General features: G+C 34.3%; 2 protein-coding genes across 2 annotated transcripts in view; one reads left to right on the top strand and one right to left on the bottom strand.

The window, feature by feature from the left end:
• Positions 1–27,099, bottom strand: part of LOC127873303 (serine/arginine-rich splicing factor 4-like) — a 252,711-nt gene that overhangs the window by 191,615 nt on the left and 33,997 nt on the right. The window lies entirely within an intron of this gene.
• On the top strand, positions 1,442–26,581 carry LOC127873305 (apoptosis-stimulating of p53 protein 2-like). Its single transcript, XM_052417116.1, is given in 11 exon segments — positions 1,442–2,138; positions 12,366–12,440; positions 12,442–12,501; positions 12,892–13,033; positions 16,623–16,813; positions 19,964–20,212; positions 20,813–22,624; positions 23,011–23,144; positions 23,573–23,739; positions 24,229–24,434; positions 24,943–26,581. Coding segments are annotated over 11 exon segments (3,180 nt in total). The 5' UTR covers positions 1,442–2,042; the 3' UTR covers positions 24,991–26,581.

Genomic DNA, 27,099 nt, shown 5'->3' with positions numbered 1-27,099 from the left:
TAGTGTAAGTGCTATGTAGATAATGCAAAATTCTGCTAAATAATTTTTAAAAACGTTTAGAAGCGCTTTTACTCTTCAAATTTCAATAATGTTTTCAAATAAACAAACATATAATCTTAGTCAGGAGTGTTTTTGCTTGTTTGAATACAATGCAAACATTCCTTTTGAAATTTTCTTTATACATCGCAGATTTTTTGTGTGTGAAAAATCTTTTTTCCAATGTGTAAACAAGTCCCAGTAACAACATTTTCATTCACAAAGTAAGTTTATTTAACAACAATGATTGTGGGAGTGTAGAACTAAATACAATATTTTTTCTGATAATCAGATTAAGTCCAGGAATGTAGGTGTGCAGTATGTGTGAAATCAGCTGTGTCCATCTGATGCCCTCTAAGATACAGCACATAACTGACCTCTGTGGCCGGTGCAGCAGCCATTAAGCTGTCCAGAGGCAAGGACCGCTATGGCTTCAGGGGGCTTGTACCAGCAATATAACTGTCATTATCACATTGTCATGGAGAGTTAATATGATGGATGCATAATTTGCCATTTATGACATTATTATGAATGGGAATTAGGTACTAATTGGGGAAGATACCTATGTAGCTTATGTAAAAAGTTGATGGAATACTATTATACTTGACATTAAGGACCTTTCTTGTTTGGTTTTAGTTGCCATAACTAATGTTGTTTTTTTTCTATTCTGCGTGAAATGTCAGTGATAAGTAATACTTGGAAAGCAGCCATACATGTTTATTTTCAAAACCATCCAACAAATTTTTAACATTTAATGTGTATAAAAAGCAAAAAACACCTTTTAATGATATGTTTGTACATTTACTGCATGATAACCTTATTTTGAAGCAAAATTTAATACTCTTTTGGTTTGAACCTTAACAACACTTGTAAACAAAAGGTCTCTTTAAAATTATAAATAATTAATACAATATTTACCTTTGATAAAAAATATTAGAAACTTAAAAAAAATTATTTGAATAAGGTTTTATTTAATTGTTCCAAATTTTTGGAATACTTAAGTCAGCAATGTATGATTGTCTTGACTTAAACTGAACAGACAGAAATAAAAAAAGTGTAAAGATTGAATGGTGTGAAATTCTTCGAATACGTAAGTCAACAATTTTGATGATTGTCTTAATTTGGACAGAAAAGTAAATATTGTTCTCTTTAAAGGTCTTACAATATGTATACTGTCCTGTGGCCCCAAGGTTTAATGTGCATAATTAAAGAGGTTCATGAATGCTGTACTGTAGAGGAGTGGTTGTTCTATATGGCCAGTGATGGCTATCTTGCACCAAGTTTTATGATCTAACTGGTCTTTGATCTGATTAAACATTATTGAACAATGTACCTGATAAACTCTAGACTTTGTTTGGATTTCAGCATCACAATGAAATAAGACCATTAAACCGCTTATATTGATACAATAAACAGGCAGGTGGGTTGAGAAGGAAACAGAATTGATATCTTACTGTAAATATCATCACAGTTGACAAAGGAAATTACAGTTGAACTGTTTGATAGCAAATAATGAAGGGAGACAAAGTAAGTTTAACATTAACTTAAGGGGAGGGAATTTATGTTAAACTGTTTACCAAAGTTCACATAAAGGTGTGTTTAAAAATTACTCATGCATACAGGTATTTCAATTATGATAGTGGACTGTGTCACCATCACTGTTTCAATATTGTAGCTGACATTATAGCTCAAATATCATAGTTTGTGGTATGACAGTCTATTGGGAAAATTCTAAAAATAGGTCAACAGGTATGACAATTTGGCTCAGGTGTGGGAAATTGGATTTTTATCAACAGATCAAAGTTGGCTGTTAGTATTGGTGTAAATCCATGACACAGATTATATGTTAAAGTATAAGTTAAAGTAAAGGAATTTTAATGAACCAACTTGTGTGAACTGGAAATTTAACAAGCCAGTGGTTTCTGTTTCGGATTAACCCGTGTGAGTTTAATGTTGTGAATTTTGACTGTTGAACTGAATCATGAATGAGATGTTTGGATTAAGTCATGGCCGATGCTTTCACCTTTGACAGTGCTGAAGAAGACTGGGACCTGAACACGCTGTATTACCTGAATTCCCAACTTGAATCCTACTTAAAAATGGTGGGTGCAGGCAACTAGTTGAAAGGAACATCAGCGTACATTACTAAGTTTTATAGTACTGACCAGACTGTTTGCTGCTCATTTTGGGGCGGGAACAGTGTTTGGATAGTTTAATATGATGTAGATGGTTTGGACCGAAATATAATAATACCATCCCACACTGTTCCAGGCCCCTGTGGTCCTCGGAAGCTTAAATCCCTTATCGAAACACTACCAAAAAAGTGCAAATCTATGTAATGCTATTCATCAAATTTGTGAAATTATAAGAGAAATAAATGTATGTACAGGTACCCAGGGTACATTTAAGTAGTACCCGAGCCGACAATGGAAAATCAAATGTCATTGTGGACTAAAGCAATGGCACTGGACTGTTAAAATAATCTATAGATCATTACAATATTAGCTGACCAATAACAGTTCATACATGAAATCAGCATTTCCAGTAATACAGTAATGCAACTTATAAATATGCCATTGTTTTTCAGCCACATATTTTTAGTAAATTGAAAAGAAATATTTGTCATACACGTTAAAAATGTTTCCCTTGAATTGAGTCATATGAACTGTAATAAAGCCTGTCAGAGTGAGTTCTTGTACTAAGTTGTAGTTTCTGAAAAGTTCTGAAGTTCTGAAAGTTCCAGAAAAATATGATTTACCTATTTCCCCATGCTTCAGCAGTGAAATTGATGATGAAATGCATTTATGGTGTTTTAATAGAACAATTTCGGGTATATAAAGTGCGCAGATAAATGAATTGTCAAGTTTATTTCCATTGGAAAGCAGGCTTTTACGAGTATTTTCAAAAGAACTGCAAATTAAAAACTTCAATGAACTGTTAATTAAATAATATGTGAGAAATTTCATGGCATAAATCTTATTTTATCACCTTGAGGGTTTTCATAATAATTGCATTATATGCGTCTATTTGAAGCATTTATTGTTTATTTTATCATTAAGTTAGTAAACAGCATTTATATTGAACAGATTCTGCCTGGTTACTTTAGTTGTCGACGTATTATGTTACTTCAGAAGATCTTATTTACAACATTTTGTATAATCGTTGAAGAAATCTACTAACAACAAAGAGTTGTAATATTTTGCTAGCTATAACCACTCTTAAAACACCTGGAGCATAGGTTTTTCAAAACGTGTGTTCACAGATCCCTTTGATTTACAACACCAACTTGATTGATGGGCAATAGTAGTAATTGTTAATTGTGTCAGCCAACTCTGTTTATGATGTGGAATTAAAAAACCTGACAACGCCAAATCTGGTTTAGCAAGCCCTAGTAACAAATGTTTTTATAGAGGTGAACAGTACTTCATGTAATTATGCCTGTTTCACCATATTTATGCCCCCCTTCGAAGAAGAGGGGGTATATTGTTTTGCTCATGTCGGTCCGCATGTCCGTCCACCAGATGGTTTCCGGATGATAACTCAAGAACGCTTAGGCCTAAGATCATGAAACTTCATAGGTACATTGATCATGACTCGCAGATTACCCCTATTGATTTTGAGGTCACTAGGTCAAAGGTCAAGGTCACGGTGACCCAAAATAGTAAAATGTTTCCGGATGATAACTCAAGAACGCTTATGCCTAGGATCATGAAAGTTCACAGGTACATTGATCATGACTCGCAGATGACCCCTAATTATTTTGAGGTCACTAGGTCAAAGGTCACAGTGACGGGAAATAGTAAAATAGTTTCCTGATGATAACTCAAGAACGCTTATGCCTAGGATAATGAAACTTTATAGGTACATTAATCATAACTCGCAGATGACCCCTATTGATTTTCAGGTCACTAGGTCAAAGGTCAAGGTCACGGTGACCCGAAATAGTAAAATGCTTTCCGGATGATAACTCAAGAACGCTCATGCCTAGGATCATGAAACTTCGTAGATACATTGATCATGACTCACAGACGACCCCTATTGATTTTCAGGTCACTAGGTCAAAGGTCAAGGTCATGGTGACCCGAAATAGTAAAATGGTTTCTGGACGATAACTCAAGAACGCTTATGCCAAGGATTATGAAACTTCATAGGGACATTGATCATGACTTGCAGATGACCCCTATTGATTTTCAGGTCACTAGGTCAAAAGTCAAGGTCACGGTGACCGGAAATAGCAAAATGGTTTCCGGACGATTACTCAAGAACACTTATGCCTAGGATCATGAAACTTCATAGGTACATTGATCATGACTCGCAGATGACCCCTAATGATTTTCAGGTCACTAGGTCAAAGGTCAAGATCACGGTGATTCAACTTAGAAAAATGGTTTCCGGATGATAACTCAAGAACACTGACGCCTAGGATCATGAAACTTCATAGGTACATTGATCACGACTCGCAGATGACCCCTATTGACTTTCAGGTCACTAGGTCAAAGGTCAAGGTCACAGTGCCAAAAAATGTATTCACACAATGGCTGCCACTACAACTGACAGCCCATATGGGGGGCATGCATGTTTTACAAACAGCCCTTGTTTAGGAAGAAGGAATCAATTGCGCAGAATGGGGGTTTTAGAATTGATTCAATCACAATGGCAGTAAAAATCAATTGTTTTGATAGAAATATATCATATTAGTTTGTTACCCAAAACTGATTGTCCTTTTTTGTGATTAGTTTTACCCACTTTGGTGCTCATGAATGCTTTTACTTAATGTTGCAGACACTGCTTGGGTGGAGATGGTATATATAGAGAGGTACTTTTTATACCCCCATTACCATTGGTAAATAAGAAGTCACTTTGTCGGGTGGTCGGTTGGTCGGTCTGTCCCGAAATTTCATCCGGTCTTCACTAAACTTGGTCACAAGTTGTATCTAGAAGATGTATAGGTCAAGTTTGAATGTGGGTCATGCCGGGTCAAAAACTAGGTCACGGGGTCACTTAGTGTGTTTAAAACTGAAAGTTTGTCCGATCCATAACTATGTCATTTAACGTTAGATTTTAAAATAACTTGGTACATTTGTTCACCATCATGGGACGGTGTGTCGTGTGAAAAAATACGTCAATTTTTCCAAGGTCAAGGTCACACTTGGAGTTCAAAGGTCAAATACAGACTAATGCTTGTCCGGGCCATAATTTTATCATTTATTGTGAGATTTTAAAATCATTTGGCAAATGTGTTCACCATCATTGGACGGTGTGTCGGGCGAAAGAATTTACGTCAATATCTCCAAGGTTAAGGTCACACTTTGAGTTCAAAGATAAAAAATGGCCATAAATGAGCTTGTCCGGGCAATAACTATGTCATTCATTGTGAGATATTAAAATCATTTGGCACATTTGTTCATCATCATTTGATGGTGTGTCGCATGAAAGAATTACGTTGATATATTCAAGGTCAAGGTCACACTTTAAGTTCAACGTAAAAAATGGCCATAAATGAGCTTATCCGGGCCATAACTATGTTGTTCATTGTGAGATATTAAAATCATTCGGCACATAATGTTCACCATCATTGGCCAGTGTGTTGCACGAAAGAATTAAGTTGATATCTCCAAGGTCAAGGTCACACTTTGAGTTCAAAGGTCAACAATGGCCATAAATTAGCTTGTCCAGGCCATAACTATGTCATTCATTGTGAGATTTTAAAATCATTTTGCACATTTGTTCACCATCATTGGACGGTGTGTCGCGCGAAAGAATTACTTCGATATCTCCAAGGTCTAGGTCCTACTGCGAGTTCAAAGGTCAACAATGGCCGTAAATGATCTTGTCCGGGCCATAACTATGTCATTCATTGTGAGATTTTAATTTAAGCTGATACATTTGTTCACAATCATTGGACAATATGTCATGCAAAAGAATTATGTCGATATCTTCAAGGTCACACCTGGAGTTGAAAAAAGGGAAAAATGACCATAAATGAGCTTGTGCGGGCCATAACTACATGTATGACAGGTTTTTTTTCTTCACTTTTTGGAAGAAAGCCCATGGCTTTGTAATTGGGAATTTAATCGGCATTTTCATGAAATTGGGAAAAAAAATCATCAGCCTTTTTATTCTTAACGAAAAGTCCACTGATTAGGGAAATACTAAATTTGATATAACTCTTTATAATCATTCAAATTAAAAGAAGAAAATCATATAATACTTTGTTAGATGTAATTGAATTGAAATTGAGATAAAATATGCATTAGACAATTTTTTTGGAAATTGGGAATTTTTTTGGCACATTTTGGGAAAAAATGTATTCTTTTGGGATTGGGAACATAGCCCAATTTCGGCTATACAATCGGGCCAAAAAAACCCTTAATTGTGAGATTTTAAAATGACTCTGTACATTAATTTTGTTCACAGTCATTGGGCGGCGTGTCATGCGAAAGAATTCAAGAGTTCAAAGGTCAAAATGGCCATAAATAATAATGACATAATAATTCTTAAAAATCGCCATTTAGATTCTCTTGTTTTGTGAAGACAGCATGCAAAATAGTCTGTGTCAATGCAGCACTTGAGGGTATAAGTCACGTCTGTGACAAAGCTCTAATTATTAATCAGTAGTCAACACCTATTGTGACCTTATTGTCAAGTCTCTGACAGTCTTAATCTTACTTTAAAATGTATACAACTTTTAAGTTCAAATAAAATTTCCCAAATATTTCACAATTTAAACAAGAAATATCTTTAAAAAAGATATACGGCGTTGATTGTGGTCGATGTTTATGAACGATTGAAAGTTATCTCTATGAGATAAAAAGTAGCGGATGCCTTTTTTCTGCGCAGTTCTTAGCTACATCACAAGCAAATCAATTACGGGGTGTTGCGCCAGATTTCGTGGCTTATTTTGCTTTATGTGATATTATTACTCAGATATCTATATTTACAGAATAGAAAAACACAAGAAACATGAAAATAAACGAGTGCATATAGGTCAGCCGGCAATACTCGAATCTTATTTAATTGCATAATTATAGTATAGTGAATTATTGTGCTCATGCTTAATAACTGGTCTAAATGGATAAATATTTCTAATTAATTTTATCAAAATTGGTCCTTATCATGCAAATGTTGAAAACATATTAAAAATCGATGATTGACATACCACAATAATATCGCCGAATATCTTTATTTAGTATCTTTCTGATCAAAACAGACTTCAAGTGCACAAAGTTTACGAGACGGCGTTTATATAAAGATTTCTGCAACTGACTGCAAACTGACCTTGATACCTTGCGGATTGGAATGCAATGCATTAAAGTTAGGTAACAATTCTGCTGCTGAAACGACGGCTTGTTGACGCCAACTGTACACGACCAAGGCAACAGCTGTGCCTAAAATATAATGATATATCGACAAAGCGATTAAACGAACTATTTACTCCATCAGACAAAATAGCATAGATTCCAATTTTTTCCTTCAATGAAAAGATCGCAACTTCTTCTGCGAACTCCGGTGATGAACTGTATATAAACTCTGACTTTCACACACTGGCCGCGATTTGACCCGAAACCTCGCGGGTTGAAATGAAATGCAAGTAAGTACTAAATATGAGAATATAGCCTTTAGTATAAACGCTTTTGCGCTGGTAATTCTCTGAAAATAAAAGGTGATCGCACAAACTGTATTTATGTCGAAAATTGATTGTAAAACTGTTCTATCTATTGAGCCTTTTCATTAGAGATAAAATTGTTTCATGCAGTAAAACAGTGTTACAAAGACGCGAATATGTTTCCAATGTTCTGGTGTTATACTCAAATCAGCCAATGAAATAAATGAAGTGTATTCATTCGTACCTAGCCGCGGGAAATTTTATTTGAATATTATTGGACACTTACAAAGGTCAAGTCAGGGTGAAAAGCTGGCTTAATACAGCTTACGCCGAAAAATCTTTGCAACATGACTATGCATGCTATAATCTTGGGACAAATAAAGTGTCTAGTTTGAAATGTCCATGTTTTTTTGTTTTTTTTCGGTATTTAAAGTTTACAAATTTCTATAAGGATTTGAGATTTTATGATGCGATAACTTCTCATTATGAACATTTTTTAAAGAAAAGAACAGTTTAATCAAAATGGTAAAAGAAATCTCACTGTTTTAGGTTAAAAACCACATTTTTGCTTTATAATCTTAACATACCGTTAGAAAATTAATGATCTGGTAATTGTATTAACCATTGTTTACTGGGTAACAGATGGGTTATAGTTGAATTTAATGGACTTTTTTATTGAATTTTATTTTATGTTCTCATTAAAGTATGGGTTTTTAATAGTGTATCTATCTACAACAAGTAATGGTATCTTGAGCAAGATGATGTATTGATAACCGGTGATGTAATGGATGCAAGTTATTTTAATGGGAAAGTTTGGTATATCAAGTGTACAGATAATAGCATTTTGGAGTATTTTAATAGGAATCAGACTTTTATGGGTATTTTAAAATGAACAGATACTGAAATTTTTCTATAGTTTTCAATGAACCGTCACGTGAAAAGTCAGTAAGCAAGTTATAGTGTCTATTCTAGAACCCCCAAAGAAGGGGGTAAATTCCCACCACTCTTTGAAAATAGGGGGGGGGGTTTGTAAAGAAAGGGGGCAATTACATTTTAGTTTTAATGTTTAATTGTTTTACCTTTAGCATTATTACATACTGTATGGTCAGAGAGATACTATGGTTACTGATGTTAAGTAAAACATCACTTTCTATAGTATTGCAATGACTTGACTAAAAATGAAAATATGGTTTCACATGAAATTTATGTATCATTTAAAAAAAATAAAAATAAACATTTACTGATTTGCGTACTTTTCATGATATCCAGGGTTCAGTGATACTAAGTTTTGATAAACCAACAATCGATACACCCACACTTTTCATGCGGATAATGTGATGTACACTGCAGCATGATTTTCGTGTACTTTTTAATTAGCTCAGGTGAGCTTTTGGATCAGTCTTTGCCGGTCATCCATCCATCTGTCATCTGTCGTTCACGTTTGGTTTGTAACACTCTAGAGGCCAACATTTCCTGTCTTTACACTAAGGTTTCGAATAATTTTTTTTACAATATCATGCATTAATGCACAATTTCCACAAGGATATTCTTGGTTGCCATCATCAGTTTTCTAAGGTAATTGGCCACAATTTTATAGTGGAGGTGTAACACTGTATGGTCCGATTTGTGGGGTAGGTATATACAATCCTACAGACGGTCACAAAACCATGCGCTTATGGCAGTTACGGGTCATGCATTGTCTGCATAATTTTATGCAGGTATTGCTGCCTTAAAGTGCTAATCGCTATTTCAAAGTGTGCGCTCTCATTGCCCAACTTCTATTTTCCAACCACTGGTGGGTAAAAATATACATGTAATAGAAGACAATAATTATTGTAAAATCAGGCACGATCACATTTTCTGCGACGTCATAATGGCTTTGATCTTGAAAAAACCTAAATATCAAGCGCATGGATTTTTTCTCACATATGCTGAAAATATGTGTGATTTAAAAAACGAATTGCCATTTGCACAGTCTAGAAGTTGATGGCATTAATCTTTTTTGTCTTTAATTTTTTTTGCAGTATACATGTACACTACTATTAGAGACAGTTATTGATATTTTATCATTAAGTTATTATTTACATATTTTGTAAAAAAAACACTTTATAATTTTTAACAGAATTGTTTTGAACATATTTTGGCTGGTACACAAGAATTTGTCTTTCTATTATGCTGCTAGAAAAGCACTAATACATCAAAAGTACAACATTTTGTATAATCATTGAAGAAATCTATTTACAACAAAGGGTTGTTATATTTTGTTAGCTACAGTCAATCTTGAAACACCTGGAGTATAGGTTTTTCAAAACATGTGTTCACAGATCCTTTGCTTTACAACAGCAACTTGATTGATGGGCAATAGTTGTAATTGTTAACTGTGTCAACCATGAATGGCTCTGCCCTTCTATTTATGGTGTTGTCATTGTTGTTTTAGAACATTATAATTGATGTTCAAGTAGATTTTGTGCTTGTACTTCCTCATGGATAGAATAGTTGAATTTAATATGTGCATATTCTGTTGAAGAGATACATTGTTGCTGATTCATGTTTAATTTAAAAGATGAATAAAATCATGTACCATTGGGTGAGTTTTTGTTTTGTCATTGTACATTCTGTATATTGCTTTTGCTTTTACAATTTCATATGAATATGAAAATGATAACTAAAAAATAACAATAAATGACTCAATGAAAAGCTTTTTTATATTCAATATTTTAGTTGGACATAATTTTGTTTAAAAGTTCAATTTTGCATTAAAAAGTACAAATGTTAAAAAACTTGAATTATTGATAATAATAACTTTTTGGTACGCAATGTAATCTTACAATATAACACAATTCTGCCATTGACTTTATTGTTGCAAAACTTATAATTTAATGTGTGCTATATTTCGTACAACATTTTCTCATGTCAGTGTTAACCTTCCTTTGAATTGGTTATTAGAATGATTAAGCTTAATTTCATGGATATTGCCTTTTGTGGTATCTTCCCGGGCGATATTAAAAATCATTAGCGTTACCATAATGAATAAATGCTGAGCACACATGAATTATTCATCCAATGGTGTTATTCACCTTTGGCTGTTTTAATGAATGCCTTATACATAAAAAATTGATTGCAGCGATAATGGGAAAGATTTGTTTCAATTTATCCAGTAGAGTAAAATTGAAAAAAACACCTGTAGTACAGTATTTTAATTCCAGGGCCCTCAATCTAATCAAATCTGCCGCCGAATTTCGGCGGCAGTCCCCCACCTGAAAAGTATACTTTTTTCCCCTTTTGGGGGGAAAAATTCCCCCTAAAAAAAAAAAAAAAAATATTTTGTTTTTGTTTTTTTTATAGAAAGATGTGTCTCATGATTATTATATCTCAATTCTATTTCAATTTAATCTTTTCAACATACTAAATTATGAAAAATGCAATGAATATAGTGCAAACATGTACAAATGAAATAATGAGAGTCAGTAAGTAAAAAAAATCCCCCAAAAAGGGAAACACTTGCGAAAATTTCCCCCTCCTAAGGGCTGCGGACCCCTTCCCCAAAGTAGAGTGAGGGCCCTGAATTCCGTTCATGTACTTGGATTCCTACCTCAGACCTTGTATTAATTTTATTGATTGGTGTCTTAAGGTTTCTAGGTATAAGTCAAGAAGGTGATTGATTTTGTATGTTGCTGTAAATCTACTTGACTGGAGGGAACAAGCAATGAGTAATTCATTTCAATGGAATATTTAACGTCACCAGCACGGGGCATCTTATGGTTGATTTCATGTCTTAAGTTGCCTGTGGTGGGAAATGTTTTCTATTTGTAAGCTGGTATTATCTAACCTTGTTAGCTTTAACTAGAAATACTTGGAACCAGAACACTGAAAGTATTTTTCTTTTAAATTTGGGTTATTAGTCTCATAAATCAGGGCTCCATTGTTAATTGCATACAGACAGGTTTTATTGTAAGAATTGCAGAAAATGATTTATTGTAAGTATTTAATTACCTCTACTCTTTCTTATACAATAGTTTCTTTATAGTTGAAATGCAAGACCAGTGTAAATATTGAAATAACCTCCTGGTGAATTTTGGCCTATAAAAAGTGACAAATGCATGTTGATTCAAGGCAAGTGGCTTAGCTATAATACGAGATTTCTTTCATGGCAGGCAATGTCAGAAACTTAAATTGTTGGCTAGCTGTCTTAACTAGGTTTTTCCACCTTAATTAACCTTACCAGAGCCAATTAAAATGGTGAATACATCTGTGAAATTACCCTCAAGTAGGCAAAACAGAAAACGTTCTGTCTTGCTATTTAGAAATAATCTGGAAAACTGCTTGACATTTCTTTGTTGTTAAGTATTATTGCATTTAGAATGTTTGACATTGGGAAATCCACACTATTTCTTTAGATTGTTCACACAACACATAGACACCTTTTGATTCTCCCTATAACCCGAGTAAACATGAAGGTTTTGGCTTTGTGCTAAAAATAAACGTTTGGTATTAAAGTTAAAATGTAATCAACGGATCTTTATTAATTTTTTCTGCCAGTTTGCATAAATAAATCTAGGTTTTGGAGAAACACATTAAATGTAAAATATGCATATGCAAATTAAAATACACATTTGAAAGATGGCAAAATGCGACATGAAAAGTTACCATTCTACTCTGAGGTCCATATGCTTAGCCAATATAAGGGTTTTATTTAATCAGATCATACTATTGGTGATTTCAGTTGCCAGGTGGGGGTGTTGACATGACGTTGAGCGAGCTCCAGGAGATGGCAGCTCGGCAACAGCAGCAGATAGAAATCACAGCAGCAGGTTCTCGTTGCTAAGGAACAGCGACTCAAGTACCTCAAACACAGGTCAGTGGTTGTATGACATGTCAAACACAAAAGGGTTTTTCTAACAAGGGATTTTTTCTAAATATTTGGCATATGGCCTTGTTGTTACCCTCATTTTGGGAGAAATAGGGTTGTTTTGCGCATTAACACAATTTACATACAAGCCATAATTTTTCAGGTTCGAATCAAGACAAGTCTGTTAAAATTGATGGAAGATTGAGCTCAATGTGTTACAGTCCTGCCGGAACACATAAAACAATCTTTCATTTACCAACGCCAGTGTAAATATTTAATGTTGTATCATTGCTGATATAACCCATAATCACACCGAAAAGTATTTCCTCTCTTTCTTTAAAATAAATGCCCTCAACAAAATGGATATTCAATAAATGTCTATTGTTCCACACAACAGGAGCAGAAGCAGCAGCAACTTGCGTCAGAGAACGAGCGTCTACGTAAACTACGAGACAAAGTGGAGGCTCAGGAATCGAAACTGAAGAAGCTGCGGGCCCTTAGGGGCCAGGTGGAGCAACAGAGGGCAAGCAATGGCAACCTCAGTAAGTTGGGCTAACGTGGGGAAGGGTGGGGGGAGCAATGGCAACCTCAGTGTAAGTGGGGGCCAATGCAGGGATAGTGATGGAGGGAGGAAAGGTTGGGGGACGGGTGGAGCAGCAGATTGGTCCAAGATGTGGAGGTTGGGAAGCAAACAGCATGCAACGGCAACCTAAGTAAGTTGAGCCAAAGTGGCGAGGTGGAGGTGGGTAGAGTGGGGGTAGGGAAGGGTTTTCATGGGTGTGTCAGGTGTGGTGGAGGGTCGAGTTAACTGTATTATCAGTGAAGATCTTAAGCAAAATACAGCATGATGATTACATGCGGCCTTTCAACATTGTTTTTGTATTGTTGGGTATCCTTTAAATTAGATCTCACAACGGCTTCAAGCTACAAATGACTATTTTGTCTTCTTCTTACCTGGTATTTGTATGCACCAACAAATGCTTCAAGGTTAAAAAACCACCATTAACCCATTACTACCGCCAAAAGCATTAAATTCTGCCTTTATATTAATGTCACCTCAGATATTGTGTTCAGGTGGGAACAGTTTCACAGCCCTATCTTTATGTCACCTAGTTTCTGTGCCTGATGATTATTATGCAAACACAAACTACCTGTTTTGTCATTTCCAATCCTATCAGTGCAAATCATCTCATCCCCCAAAACTGTCACACTGATTTCCAAGCTGAAAGTGATGAATATCAAGGTAAGCCATAATGGGTTGAAAGTCAGTTGAAAAAAAAGCCTCAAAGCAATTCAAATGACAACAAGCTGTTTTTTGTCGGACTTAACGATTTAATAATTCAAACCATGTATCGTCTCTATTGAAGTAATTTGAGAGGCGGGAATGGCAAAAGATGAAAAGATGAAATAGAGTAAAATGCAGCTTTGTTGACAATAGATTGTGTCATTTTGTGTGTGATTTGATAGGACAAAAACCTTTTTGTTTCAATTTTGGGTGGGCCAGTTTAGTTTGACAAAATTATGGAGATCATTGATTAATCCTTAGTTATATTGAATGTTATATCACTTGCTATAAGAAAACCATTGCATGGATTCAGAAATGAGAATCCAACCAGGTCTGTTTATAGTTTCTCATTATTACTCATGCAGAAAATGCAGACCACATGGCTTGATAGCTTTTGTGGGTTAGAAACTACATTAGGTATTCATGCGCCTACTGGATCTGGGGTTTGCAAGCATAATGAATGGGTGGGAAGATGCCTACAGTTGAGAATCTAAACTAAACAACATTTTTACAGACACCCTTTGTATTTCTATGCAGCTGTTCATAATATTGTCTTACTGTTGGCATTATAACTTCTTCCACATGTATTCTTCCTTAGTAACAATTATACCGTTAATCTGCATTTTCCTGAGGTCAAATCGGACCAGATTATTCAAGTAGAAAGATTTACAGATTGTAAACATCATTGTACCTTTAATAACTTTAGAACACCATCCTGTTGAACTTCTTATTAAAATGGTTCAAATCTTGGTGGCAGTTGTCTACATCGTTAACTAGGGAAAACAGAGCACTGCTTAGGAAAATGGGGCTTAATTGCAATGCATAAGTGTCAACCCAGATAGCCTATGCAATCTGAACAGCTTATTAGGGATGACTGATTTCTCCTAGAGTTGATCATTGTTGATAGAGACTTCCTTGAAATGAAAAATTCAATAAAAGCAGAACATGTCCCTGATTAGCCTGATTAGTGCTCACTACACTGGCTACCGGGGACGACACTTTACCCACATTTTTTTGGCCCCATTTTCCTAGAGTGTGGTCAAAATGTGTAAAGAATGCCTGATTACTCAATCAGATCAAACTGTCATCTGCTATTCTAGTAGCTGATAAGTGGGCATTCCTCATTGATTTTTCTGGGCCAAGAGGTTCTTGAGGCCTCGTAAAACCCTCTTCATTCCTCAGTGTTATTGACTGAATTCCACATTTGGAATTGAACACTTGACTAATACTATACATACTTATGTACATGACAATGTAACCTTACCAAACAATTCTAGTTGCAAGTTGCAAATAACAAGTTTCTTTTTGTCATGGTGTGGTCCTTTTCCACATCTAGTGATGTACAGCAAAGTTTAAATGAAAACAGACTGTATTGTTTATGTACAAAATTTGTTTAGAAACTTCTAGATAGGTAGCTCAATGAAGGAAAAAGTATAGAACATATTGTACACATAAAAAAAAATGGTGATAACTTTTCTAAAGAGTAGTGCTTTCAACTTATTGGTCCATATTGCTTTTTAATATCTAATTGCATAGTTATGTCAATTTGTAATAAAATGCTAACCTATTTTGGCATGGAAGGTATAATTTCTAAATGGAATGTTCTCCATGATTGTATGTGACATTTTGCCAGTAATTAATTAACTACAGATCAGAGTGGTTAATGTCTTGCAAGTGCGCACTCTCGTCATTAATAAGATTTGACATATATTAGTTAACTTGGGTTTATATGTTTTGGTAGGTTACATGCAGTTACATGCAAGTTTTCTGTCCATCCTGGCCATATGTACATATGAACTTACCAATGAGCTGCTTTTGATCTTTTCAAAGCGTACATTCCTTAGAGTTTTTTCAATAGTATGACAACTTTGAATAGATTTCACATGAAAGAGGACAGGAAAGCTTGCATTACAAATTCCATGATGAATTAATGATGAGAGTTTAATTGTCGGGATTTATTTCTTACAAACATTATCATGACCACGTCAGTTGGATGTGATGGGCCTGTGAACATTCACTGACATTTGAAAACAGCAGTGATATTTGGATTTTTTTCTCCAAACTATTTAATTGCATTGTTTTTTTTCAATAATTCATTGACAGTTACAGCTTAAGCATGACAGTAAAAAAAAACACTTAATATTCAGGAGGCAATTTTGGAAATGTTTCACTATTTGGTCCAATAGACGTACTAACTGTAAATGCTAGTTCCTCCATAATTGATTTGTGAAAGTTTAAATTCAAAGTGCATTTGTTGCTACTGGCAGTGTGCCATGAATTGTAAATAGCTGACACATTGGTAATGCAATAATAAGTCAAGGATTTGTTGAACTTTCCTATCAGCTGGGAAAATATTGATACATGTCATATTTTGATACTGGATAAATATTGTGGTGTTGAGTGATAGAGAAAACAGTGATGTGAAGTGGCTTCTGTGCTTCTGTGGGAAATTATCTTTGAAAGAACAATTATAATATACAAATAATGGTTTGACGTCTTAACTTAATCAGAGGAAAATATTTGTTAATAGTTTATAACTGAAGTGTATCCGGTTCAATAAGTTGGACCCTTTATTTTACAACATTTAATGACATAAATTAAATTTAATATTTCTGAAAAGGAATTATTCACAGTATAAACATGGTAACAAAATGGAGGTGTTGAAGTTTAATCTGTTTTCCACAAACAAATTGAAAACTAAACAATATAAAAATCGTTTCAGTTAAAAAACAAAACAAAATTAAATGCTTTTGGAGGATAATTAAATTATAAGAAGACAAGAGAAATAACGTTTTTCACAAAAATGGAGGTGATCACGTTTTACCAGCTGTTTCCCACCATTACAGACTATGAGTTGGAGTCCATTAAAGCACTCTTTAACGAGAAGGAGAAGGAGCTTGCCCTGGCGGTCACCAAGGTGGAAGAGATGACTAGACAACTCGAGGAGATCCGCAGTGGACGCGTCAAGTCAAGCACTAATACTCAGAGTCCTGCAGCGTTGGCTGAACTCGAGAAGTTGAAGAAGAGCTTGTGGTATGTGTTGAGTATTTGTTTTCCTCAACATTTGTCTGAATTGGGAAAATCATGTCGTTTTGACTATAATTGGGAAATTGGTGTATAATATTTATTGCGTACAAATACTATACAATGGAGAATAAGTGTTTTCAATGTTTTATTAACGTAGGTTCAGCCTATAGAGCTGCATAGGGAAATTAACCTAATTGTTGCATTTTATTTACAAAAAGAACATAACTTTTTTTAGGTATCATTAAATTGGGAATTTCAAATTTGGGAAACATAAATACTTTTTGACATGAGAAATGGGGTTAAATAATTGGCCCAAAATTTGATGAAAAAAACAACCACTGGTATAACAAAGCAAGTATGTGCACTTAAGTATGTAAAATGTGAAATTGCAAGTATTTTTACTTAGGTTTGTAAACACTGCAAGTATATGACCTTCTTACTTGTAAACCAGCTAACCCTGGTTAATAGGTTCATCTGAATTCTGTGATTTGACTGAAATGCTCTAATAATTAGCAAAAAAGTAACATAACAAAAAAAATAAAAGTAGAGCTTTGACTGGTTTTGAATAGATTAATGTTATAGACAATGTGTATTGATTTATTCAAGTAGTTTGTTATTATTTATGTTTTAATTAATTATTTGGGATTGCCATTTGGATTAATACCAAAAAAATCCTGTTATATTGAAAACATTTGACAAAAAAGTCAGTTATGTAGAAAAATACAATTGACTTAACATAAGAAAAAATATTTTACTGTGCATGTACTCAGACTTTGTCCATGTTATGTCTCTTGTTTATTCAATGCCAGGCTGTATCTTAAAAATTCAACGCTTACTCATGTGCTGACAAACATTTATGACACAAGATTAACTACATAACTTGATAAGGGACAATAACATTTTGTTTGCAACTATAAGTATGTGATTTGTTTTTTGTAAGATAAATAATTGTCATTTTTGTTGAGAAACACTTTTCATAGTATTATTTACAGTTCTGCTTTGATAAAAAGACCTAAATACAAATATTCAGATTAATTTGTATAGTGTCAGGAATATCAGGTGTGTAACTATTATTTGTAGACTGTTTGCTGAAATTGCTATTTTTTTCTCAAAATAATTTACATATTCATGTAAGCCATTACTCACACTCGACTGGTCGTTGTTGGCTTGTGTACTTCTTAAATGTATCTCAGGTACTTTAAGTATACTTAAATGTACCCCGGGTATGGACAATATACTTAAACATACAAGGCAAATTTAGACTGTACCCTAGTTTTATTCCTGCCCAACATCCGATGTCGTAAAACGCGCTACATATAAGAAACAAAATTCTCTTTAAACAAAACTTGCCTCATCATTCTTGTTTGATTATGAGTTTTGAAAATGTAGAAGTCAATTTACAAAAATATTGACATAACTATGAACATAATTAATTTGAAAAAATAGTCGACAACGACCAATTTAGGGTTAGAATTCCTGGGTACGTTTAAGTATATTTTTGGTACCTTAAGTATACTTAAGAGTACCCAGGGTACATTTAAGTAGTAACCAAGCCAACAATTAAGAATCAAGCCTTACTTGCTGCTATAGTACTGCTTCTGTTGTCAGCCATTGATACTTAATAGCAAATTAATGTTATATTAAAAAGTCATTCAAACTTTCTCACACCACCACTGATCTCTAATCAGTTTAAATATTGATCAATTTGAACTCCATCTGCCCTGTAATCAGTTGATTTGAAATTCTGATTTCAGCTATGATAAAAATCTAGCGTAGGTAAACTGATCAATTTATCATCAAATGTCAATATAATTTGGGATGTTTACCAAACTAACGGTGATTCATCAAATAAATATGTGTGTCATGTTTACTATGATGTATGGGACAGTGTTAAAAAATTGATTTGAATTTTGACATCAACAAAATAATTTGCCCTACGGCTTTTGTAATTGATAATTTAAGTTAATTAAAATGCATTTATTGTTACATATTCAATAATTTTTAAAATACATTAATCAGCAGTGTTATTGATAATTTAAGTTAATTTAAATGCATTTATTGTTACATATTCAATAATTTTTAAAAATACATTAATCAGCAGTTTTTGTTGCTGATTCAAGAGGCATTTGTTGCGTCATTAATAACCCTTTATTAATTTCTAGTCTGTAAATATAATGTTCATGTTGATTTATATTATAAAAAGAACATGTTATAAACATAAATTGGCTATAAACTTTGTGTCATTTTGACAATGTACTGAAGGCACAAGTCAGTCACGTGGCTCAAAATCAAGGTCACTACTTCAAGGTCAAAACAAAATCGGCGTTGATGTTGATGTCTCTTGGATTAACTTGTTAACATTGTATCACACACATTTCACATTGTTTTAAACTATTGCACTGTACATGCTACAAATGTTATATATTTTGCACAAGAATATAACATATGTAAACATATTAAATAGGTTTAGATTGTGTTCTTTTGTAGCTTATAAGCTGCTGTAATTTGGAAGAATATTTGGAAGAAAATATTGCCTTTGACAGCTGATTTATATAAGATCGTTAATGAAAATGTTCAATGTTTTTAAAATTAACCTATTCTCAAAGTACGCTCTGAAAAGAATTTGACATTTAAATTATTTGAACATTTTTTGGACTTTGTTGTAATTTTATTGGTTTTTGACATTAGAATTGGCTTTGATCAAATCAGGTCTATAGCAAATATTTTATGAAAACAATTTAAATTAAAGAAGATACGTTTTAAATATTTTCTTATTTTTAAATATTTTCTTATCACTCACTGTACTGGACTATATTTTTTTTAAACTAAAAAAAACCACTTGCACAGCATTAACATAATTATTGTTTTTAATTCTAATGATGCTCAATCTCACTATTTGAAAGGGAGACAAATTTTCATAGTTTCTTATTGCAAGCACTCATGAAGAACTTGTCTCCCTTTGTGGTTATTCTCTAACATTTCAAACAATCTTCAAATATTGACCAGGTAAGCCAGGTCTCATAACTTATATCACTTCTTCAATGGGGCCAAAGACTTGACAACCATATCAATCAGATATGCAAGCATTTGGTAATACGCAACAAACAGATAATTTGCTAGCATATCATTTTTATTTAAATTAATTTCTCACTTCTTTCAGTTTAAGAACAAGCAGAATGAGCAGCAGAATGCCAAGATGGCGTCCAACCGGGAGCTGCTGGCCAAACGTAAGGATGAGCTGGCGAGAATGGACAACAGGATCCAGGAACTGCAGATGAGGCTCAAGAAGAAAAGGGCCATGAACACAGACATGGCAGAGAAGAGCAAGAATCAGCTGAACCGACCCAATCTGAACAATCAGCTGAACAATCGTAGGCCCAATGTTGCGGCCGTGGAGCCCTATATTCAGGTTAGTTTGGGTGATTTTGTACTTAAAGATATATCCAGAAAGCCGAAAGCCCAAGTAGAAAAAGTTTAAAATTGGTGTTTACAATTGAAAACATAAACTCACCAGTGTTATTTTTGGAATGTGGCTGGGTCCCTTTGGATTGGGAAAAATTGAAGTGTTTTGACTAAAATGAGAAAAGTAGAGATGTTGTTTTGCAAAAAAACCCATAAAATTTGAGAATAAAAGTGTTTTCAATATTAAATGTACTAAGGTTCAACTTATAGAAATTGGCCAAGATCTAAATGTTAAGATCTAAAAAAATAATTTGTTGATGAAACCTTCATTTGGGAATTGGGCATTTGTAGGTCCTTTTTTGTGTTTAAATATTTACTTTTGTTCAATTGGGAATGGGACCATATATAGGCTCCGTATTTTAAGGAAAAAATACACTACTTACATATATAATACATTGGCATAATTATACACTTTACATAACGCTTAATTGTAATATTATTAAATAAAAAGCAAAAATAGCACACAAATTTACTTTAGACAAAGAATTGTTAGTAGAATATTGAAGTTTAATCATTTTAATGTTGTTTTTTTTTAAATTTTATTTAGGAACCTCCAGCAAATATCAACGCTGTCAACCCTGGTTTTGGGAAACAGGATCCCAAGTATCAGTCTCTGCCGCCAAGCTCAAAGTTCTTGTACCCTGAGAAAGTGGGTCGCCAGAGGGAAAATGATAATATTGTTGGTGACTATAAGTACGAAATGGACAAGTCTGAGGATTATAAAATCCCTCTGGTGGTTACAGTCGACAGTGCTAACAAACCCATTCCAAATGGCCTTCCATCCCCTAAACAAAGTCCAGTTAGCGTTCCCTCTAGCAGTCAGCCATTTCCCCTTTATTCTGGGAACGCTAATGGCACACAGCAACCATCAATTGTTCCAAATAATTTAACATTTAATAGTGTGAAGTTTGGTTCTGCTGGCCCACAGCGATCAGGGGTGTCACACTTCACTCCGAAACCTTTCGGCAGCACCTATAGTACATCAGTGTTACCGAACCGGAATAATAATGGTGGGGGCATTCCGATCGACCATTCACAGCTGGAGCTTCAGCCTGAACTGCGGCAGTCTGGGAGTGGACAGAGCTCGCCTGGTTCTGTTGAGAGTGTCAATGGAGGACTGGGACCTGTGACTTCGAAGTCTTTACCACCATACCCACAACGAGATATGCAAGCGATTGGTAAAGTGCAACAGAAAGACAATACACTGGCAAATAAAGTACAAGTTGCAGGAGATAGTAGCATGCTAATTACTAAAAATCTACCAAAAGACCAAAATAGAACACTTCCTCCACCTATTCCCAATAGACAACAAAATGTGCCAAATAGTAACTCAGTACAGCCAGTAAATAATTCACGTCTACAGCCTCCATCGCCAGACAGTGTTAGTGCTAAAAACTCACCAGAAAATAATAGTGATAGTGAACAAGCGACAATGTCTGTTTCAAAGGGAATACAAAAGTTTACCGGACTTATTGCTAAAAATCAAACTGATGGACCAAAACCACATGGCGGGTTTTCAAACTTAAATCATGCCTCGGCATTAGGGGCAGTGAAACCACAAACTTACAGGTATGCATCTAAGAAAGATATAGCAAACACTTATTTAGGTACTTTTAATAATGCAGCTCTTGAGAAGTATCAGCAACAAGTGAAAACCATGCATGAAAACCTCAACATTGGGAGTAGCACTACCCCATCAGAGTCAAATCTTCCATCAAACCAGGCTGAAAAGTTGAAAGAAGAGGAGAAGGATTCACTTTCGCCACTTTCGAATCACTCCTCTCCTTTGTCATCAACCTCCACCCCATCTCCTGCCAGCCCTCCCAGCTATCCTTTCGACTTCTCCACATCTCCCCCACATGCTGACATTGCGTCAGACAAAGTCAGTTTCAAGCCAAACACTCCTAAGAATGTCCGTCGCAGGCATTCTGATTCGGATAATGAGGAGATTGGCAAGGCTTTACACAAGTATGGAATAAATACCAGCCCAGCAAAGCCATTGCCTGTGCAGGAAAACCTTTCTAGGGAGCTAGATAATGCTAAAGGTGTTGTAGAAATACAGCAGACAACATTTGATAACAATATCCCACAGACTGTTCTCCTTGACAACAAGGGGAACATAGTTGAAGTGGTTAATTCTGAGAAAGACAACACAAAAGCTTCTACTGAAGACAAAGCTGATACAGTTGAAACTGTACCTGAGGTGAAATCAAATGATCCCCCGATTAAGAAGAAGACCAATCTAAAATCTTCTAGTTCCAAGAATTCTGGAAATCGAGTGACCTTTGACCCTCTGGCATTGTTACTGGATGCATCGCTAGAAGGGGAGCTTGATCTGGTCAGAAGATGTGCTTATCAGGTATGTTAGAGCACCAAGTGTGACTTGACTTTTAGGAAATCTGTAATAAGTTCATTTGTTATAACTTGTATACATACATGTAGTTCAAAGTGACAAAAATAGTACTTTAGGTACATTTCTACAAATTATAAGATGCCATGTATTTTTGACAATTTAAAAAAAGATTTAAAGTGCCTCAAGATTGGAATTGTTAGAATTAAATCTGTTTGCAAACATAGTATTACGAACCCGAAGGAGTTGTAGAACTGAAAAAAATGAATCTGTTATTTATCTCATAAAAGTTAAACAATTATTGTGTATGCTAATTTTGTCTCCATATGTACCTAATTATCAATAATTTATTATTTGTTATACATGTATTCTGTAACTATGTAAATCATTAACAGGTTGAGAATGTTAGCACGCCAAATGACGAGGGAATCACTGCCCTACACAACGCCATCTGTGCTGGCCATTATGAAATAGTGACCTTCTTGGTGGAGTTTGGCTGTGATGTCAACTCACCGGACAGTGATGGATGGTAAATAGCTTTAATATATCCTTCTGTTTTTGATCATCAGAATTTAACATAATATTGAAAATGGGCTGTAAGAGGGTGATCTAGATTTTTTTTAAATTTTACACTAGAAAGTAAGTTTCATTTGTAAAAAGCTTTCTTCTGGTACATTCTGTTTTGTTAACAAGCCATAGAGGAAGACTGTTAAACATTGATTGCCGTTAGAAAATATTAAGGATTTCATAACTAATCCTTGACAGAAGAGCTCCTAGAACATTGACATAGCCACATATATAAGCCTCGTGCACATGATAAATGTGTACTGTTCAGCTGACAGTTATAAATTATATATCAATTTATTAATGACCAGAGATTTCTGTTGAAGCAGAATCTACTGAACTCTTTGAATGACCGTACAATTGTTTTAAATAAAATGATGCCATTGTGTGTAGGACGCCGTTACACTGTGCGGCCTCATGTAACAACCTCCCGATGGTGAAGTTCCTTGTTGAACATGGAGCGTGCATCTTTGCCACCACAATCAGCGACCAGGAAACAGCAGCAGAGAAATGTGAGGAGGAGGAGGACGGCTTTGATGGCTGCTCAGAATACCTCTACAGTAGGTGGCGCTTTGTGATGTGGGAATGTGTATGAGTTTTGTATGGGAATGTTTGGTATGGGTTGGATAACTTAATGGGGTTCCTTAACAGTATGTGGCACTTTGTGATGTTGTAATGTATTCTTGTTTTGTAAATGATGTATGGTATTGGTTGGATAGCGTCTTGGGGAACAGCTGCAGGTGTTGTCTTTGTGGGCATTAATTGGACATAATTATGTTTTTCAGAATTCCTAAAGAATTTGGACTGATTTTGTAAATGAAGTTTGAAAATAAGGATCTTTCTTACTTTCTTACTTTAATATGTTTACAATTATTTTACAATGGTCCACGGGTATTTATTCACAATTAAATATAAACTTTTAATGGGCAGCTTAGTTTCTAGTGTACAAGGTGCAACTGCTAAAATTGTCATACATGAAGCATTCCGAGTTAACTACATACATTTTATGCGTTGCCCATTTATAATTTATCTTTCAATTTCTTTCCTAGGTATTCAGGAGAAGCTGGGCATCATCAACAATGGTGCGGTGTTTGCAGTGTTTGACTACAGCAAGGATAACACAGATGAGCTGGATCTTGCGATCGGGGACAAGTTTACAGTTCTCAAGAAAGGGGACGAGCATGAGAAGGACTGGTGGTGGGCCCGCAAAGACGCGCAGGAGCTGTATGGATACATACCCAAGAACTTGCTGGGGGTAAGTATATGGAGATATTTGTTACAGTTTTAACTCTTTACCATTTGGTATGCTATTCGCCTTGTTTGTAGTCCCTTAGAAAATCTGTTAAATTTTTATTTGCAACAGGTAAAATGGTTTAATTCTAGAGAAGTTGCTTATATTAAGGCAAAAGAAAGCATTTATGTTTCTGTCAATAATCCAGCAAATTTAAGATGGGCCCAGGATTGCGTTGTAGTACAGCTTGTTCAATACACATTTTAGTGTTACCAAACCAACACAATACAAATTTCTTCTGATAACACTTCACATTAAAAGCTTTGGATCTGGAGTATTTGTTATGTTGAAAGGATTGGGCTAACGTACAACACAAACTTAGTTTTGACCCTACACTCAATCTTGATTCACAAATGTCTATCATAGTTCTGATTGGGCAATCTCTTGTACTCACGGATCTCTATCAATTTAAAATCAAAGTTTATAAAACATTAACAAACTCATCAACATTCTTTTGTTTGTGTCTTTCCAGCTCACACCAAGGGTAATTCCCAAGGAGCAGCCAAATGGTGATGTCTGAAGTATTTAGGCCACTTCAGTCCAATGTCCATTCACAGCGTTGACCATATGCAACAAAGCAAGCCAGTCTTTCCTATCAACGAACAATATTTCATATGTACATGATATTTCTGCAGTCTATGCATGCTTGAAAAAATTAAAGCAGTTATCACGTTGATTTGTGTCTGTCCACCCATGTGCATTATGATGCAATACTGATATGCAACACTTTCACTAGCAAAACTATTCAGTGCTGTATTTCATGTCACTTTCTCTCTGCTGTTGAGCTAGGGGTTTATGTACACACAGGAATAATGAAATAATGTGAATAATTACTGTATGAAGACGACTTAAATGTTACTTTGCTTTCGATAAAATTTCAAACTGAAAATGTCTGATTAAGTAAAAATTATCATTATGATTTTTGTCTTTAAATAATCATGCAATAAAAACATTTGAAAGCATAATTAATTGAAGGGATGAATATTTTAATTTTTATTTGCATACGAAAGGAGGGGAAAACTTTTGTTTTGAATCAGGCATCATATGCAATTCAAATATTTTCAGATAGATATAGCTTTCAGTGATATAGTCATTCATAAATGTTTGAAACATATAATTTCTTTGTCTGTACAGTATAAAACGCTAATGGAAAAACAGAGGCTATGCATTTATAATTTATTTAGAAAGGGAAGTTACTCTAACAGTACAACTGGATTCATGCATTCAGTATTATGTGCTAATTATTTGTACCATTTTGTACATTGATGAAAACATATTTTGAAAAAATCATATTTATTAGTAGATAGAAGATGTGTATTGTTATGATATCATTCCTGCATTTATCCTTTTTGATTTGGAATTGAATTTTATTTTTAAGATTTTTCATTGTAAAAATTTATATTTTTTATTAATGTTTTGTAAGCTAAAGTATTGTAATGCATTATTTTTTTTATGAATATTTATCATTTAAAAAGTTGTGGTTTGTTTTCATGAATTTGTATAATTTTTCTATTAAAAACCTGGCTTTATTCTGATGTATTATTTCATTTTACTTTGAATGTTTTTCATTTGAAGATATTATTACACAAAACATTCATGAATTGAACTTATGCATACAAAAATACGTTCTGTAATTTCAATTATTTGAAATAATCTTGTTAACAATGGCTATTTTACCTTGTCAGATTTGATTTTTGAAAGCGATTTTGTGAAACAAAAATAAATTATCAGCATTGTGTCTGGCATGTGTTGTTCAAATTTTTGCTTAAAAAACTAAATAACACGCATTTATTAAATATTTTTAGATAACGTTTATTGAATCTAACCTGTTTTAACTATTCAAACCATATTTTTGTATGGAATACCTCATTAAAGAAAACTGTCAAAGAAAGATCAATAATGTGTACCCAGTTTTAAACAGATATTGGTTAAACAATAGAATATATTACAATTGCAATGTGTAACTTATATGCTTTCATTTATTCATCACTATCACATTATTATTACATAATGTAGTTAGACAACAGATCTTTATTGTATTATGATTTTAGTATTTGTTTAATGTGAAACACAATGCATGAGTCAAATATGATAAAACATTGAAACTTGAATCACATGGTTTGTTTTGTGTATGATGGAATAGCAGGGTGTTGCTCCCCTGAGTCTCAATCTTGGGTGGGTAACAGAGGAATTTTAGATGTGTAGCCTAGGAATCCAATACTTTAATACATCGAATGGCTGATGGAAAGGACATTTTTAAAGTCGTGCTGCTATTCAGACGTAAGTCTTTTCAGAAAAATGTGTACGCGGTAAAATGTGTATCTACTAATATGTGCAAAAATTATAGCTGATAATAATTCAGATTGGCCCAGAAGGGACTTGTTCCTTTTCTTTCCATGAACTAATGCGGTTTTACTTGATATGTTATGTTACATAATGGTGCCCACGAGTTTGAACATTGATAAGACGCTATCATAAACTAAGAAGCAATGCTGCTTGTGAGTTGGGGATAATGATTTGGTTTTTGGAACTTATCTTAGAATATGTTTACAATAGTATTGTATGGATTTCTAATAGCTTATGTTCAAATAACGCAAAATTGCACGGCCTATCAACATACCAATATAAA

Source organism: Dreissena polymorpha, chromosome 3, assembly GCF_020536995.1.
Source record: "Dreissena polymorpha isolate Duluth1 chromosome 3, UMN_Dpol_1.0, whole genome shotgun sequence".
NCBI lineage: Eukaryota > Metazoa > Mollusca > Bivalvia > Myida > Dreissenidae > Dreissena > Dreissena polymorpha.
This window is presented reverse-complemented; position numbering and strand designations above follow the sequence as displayed.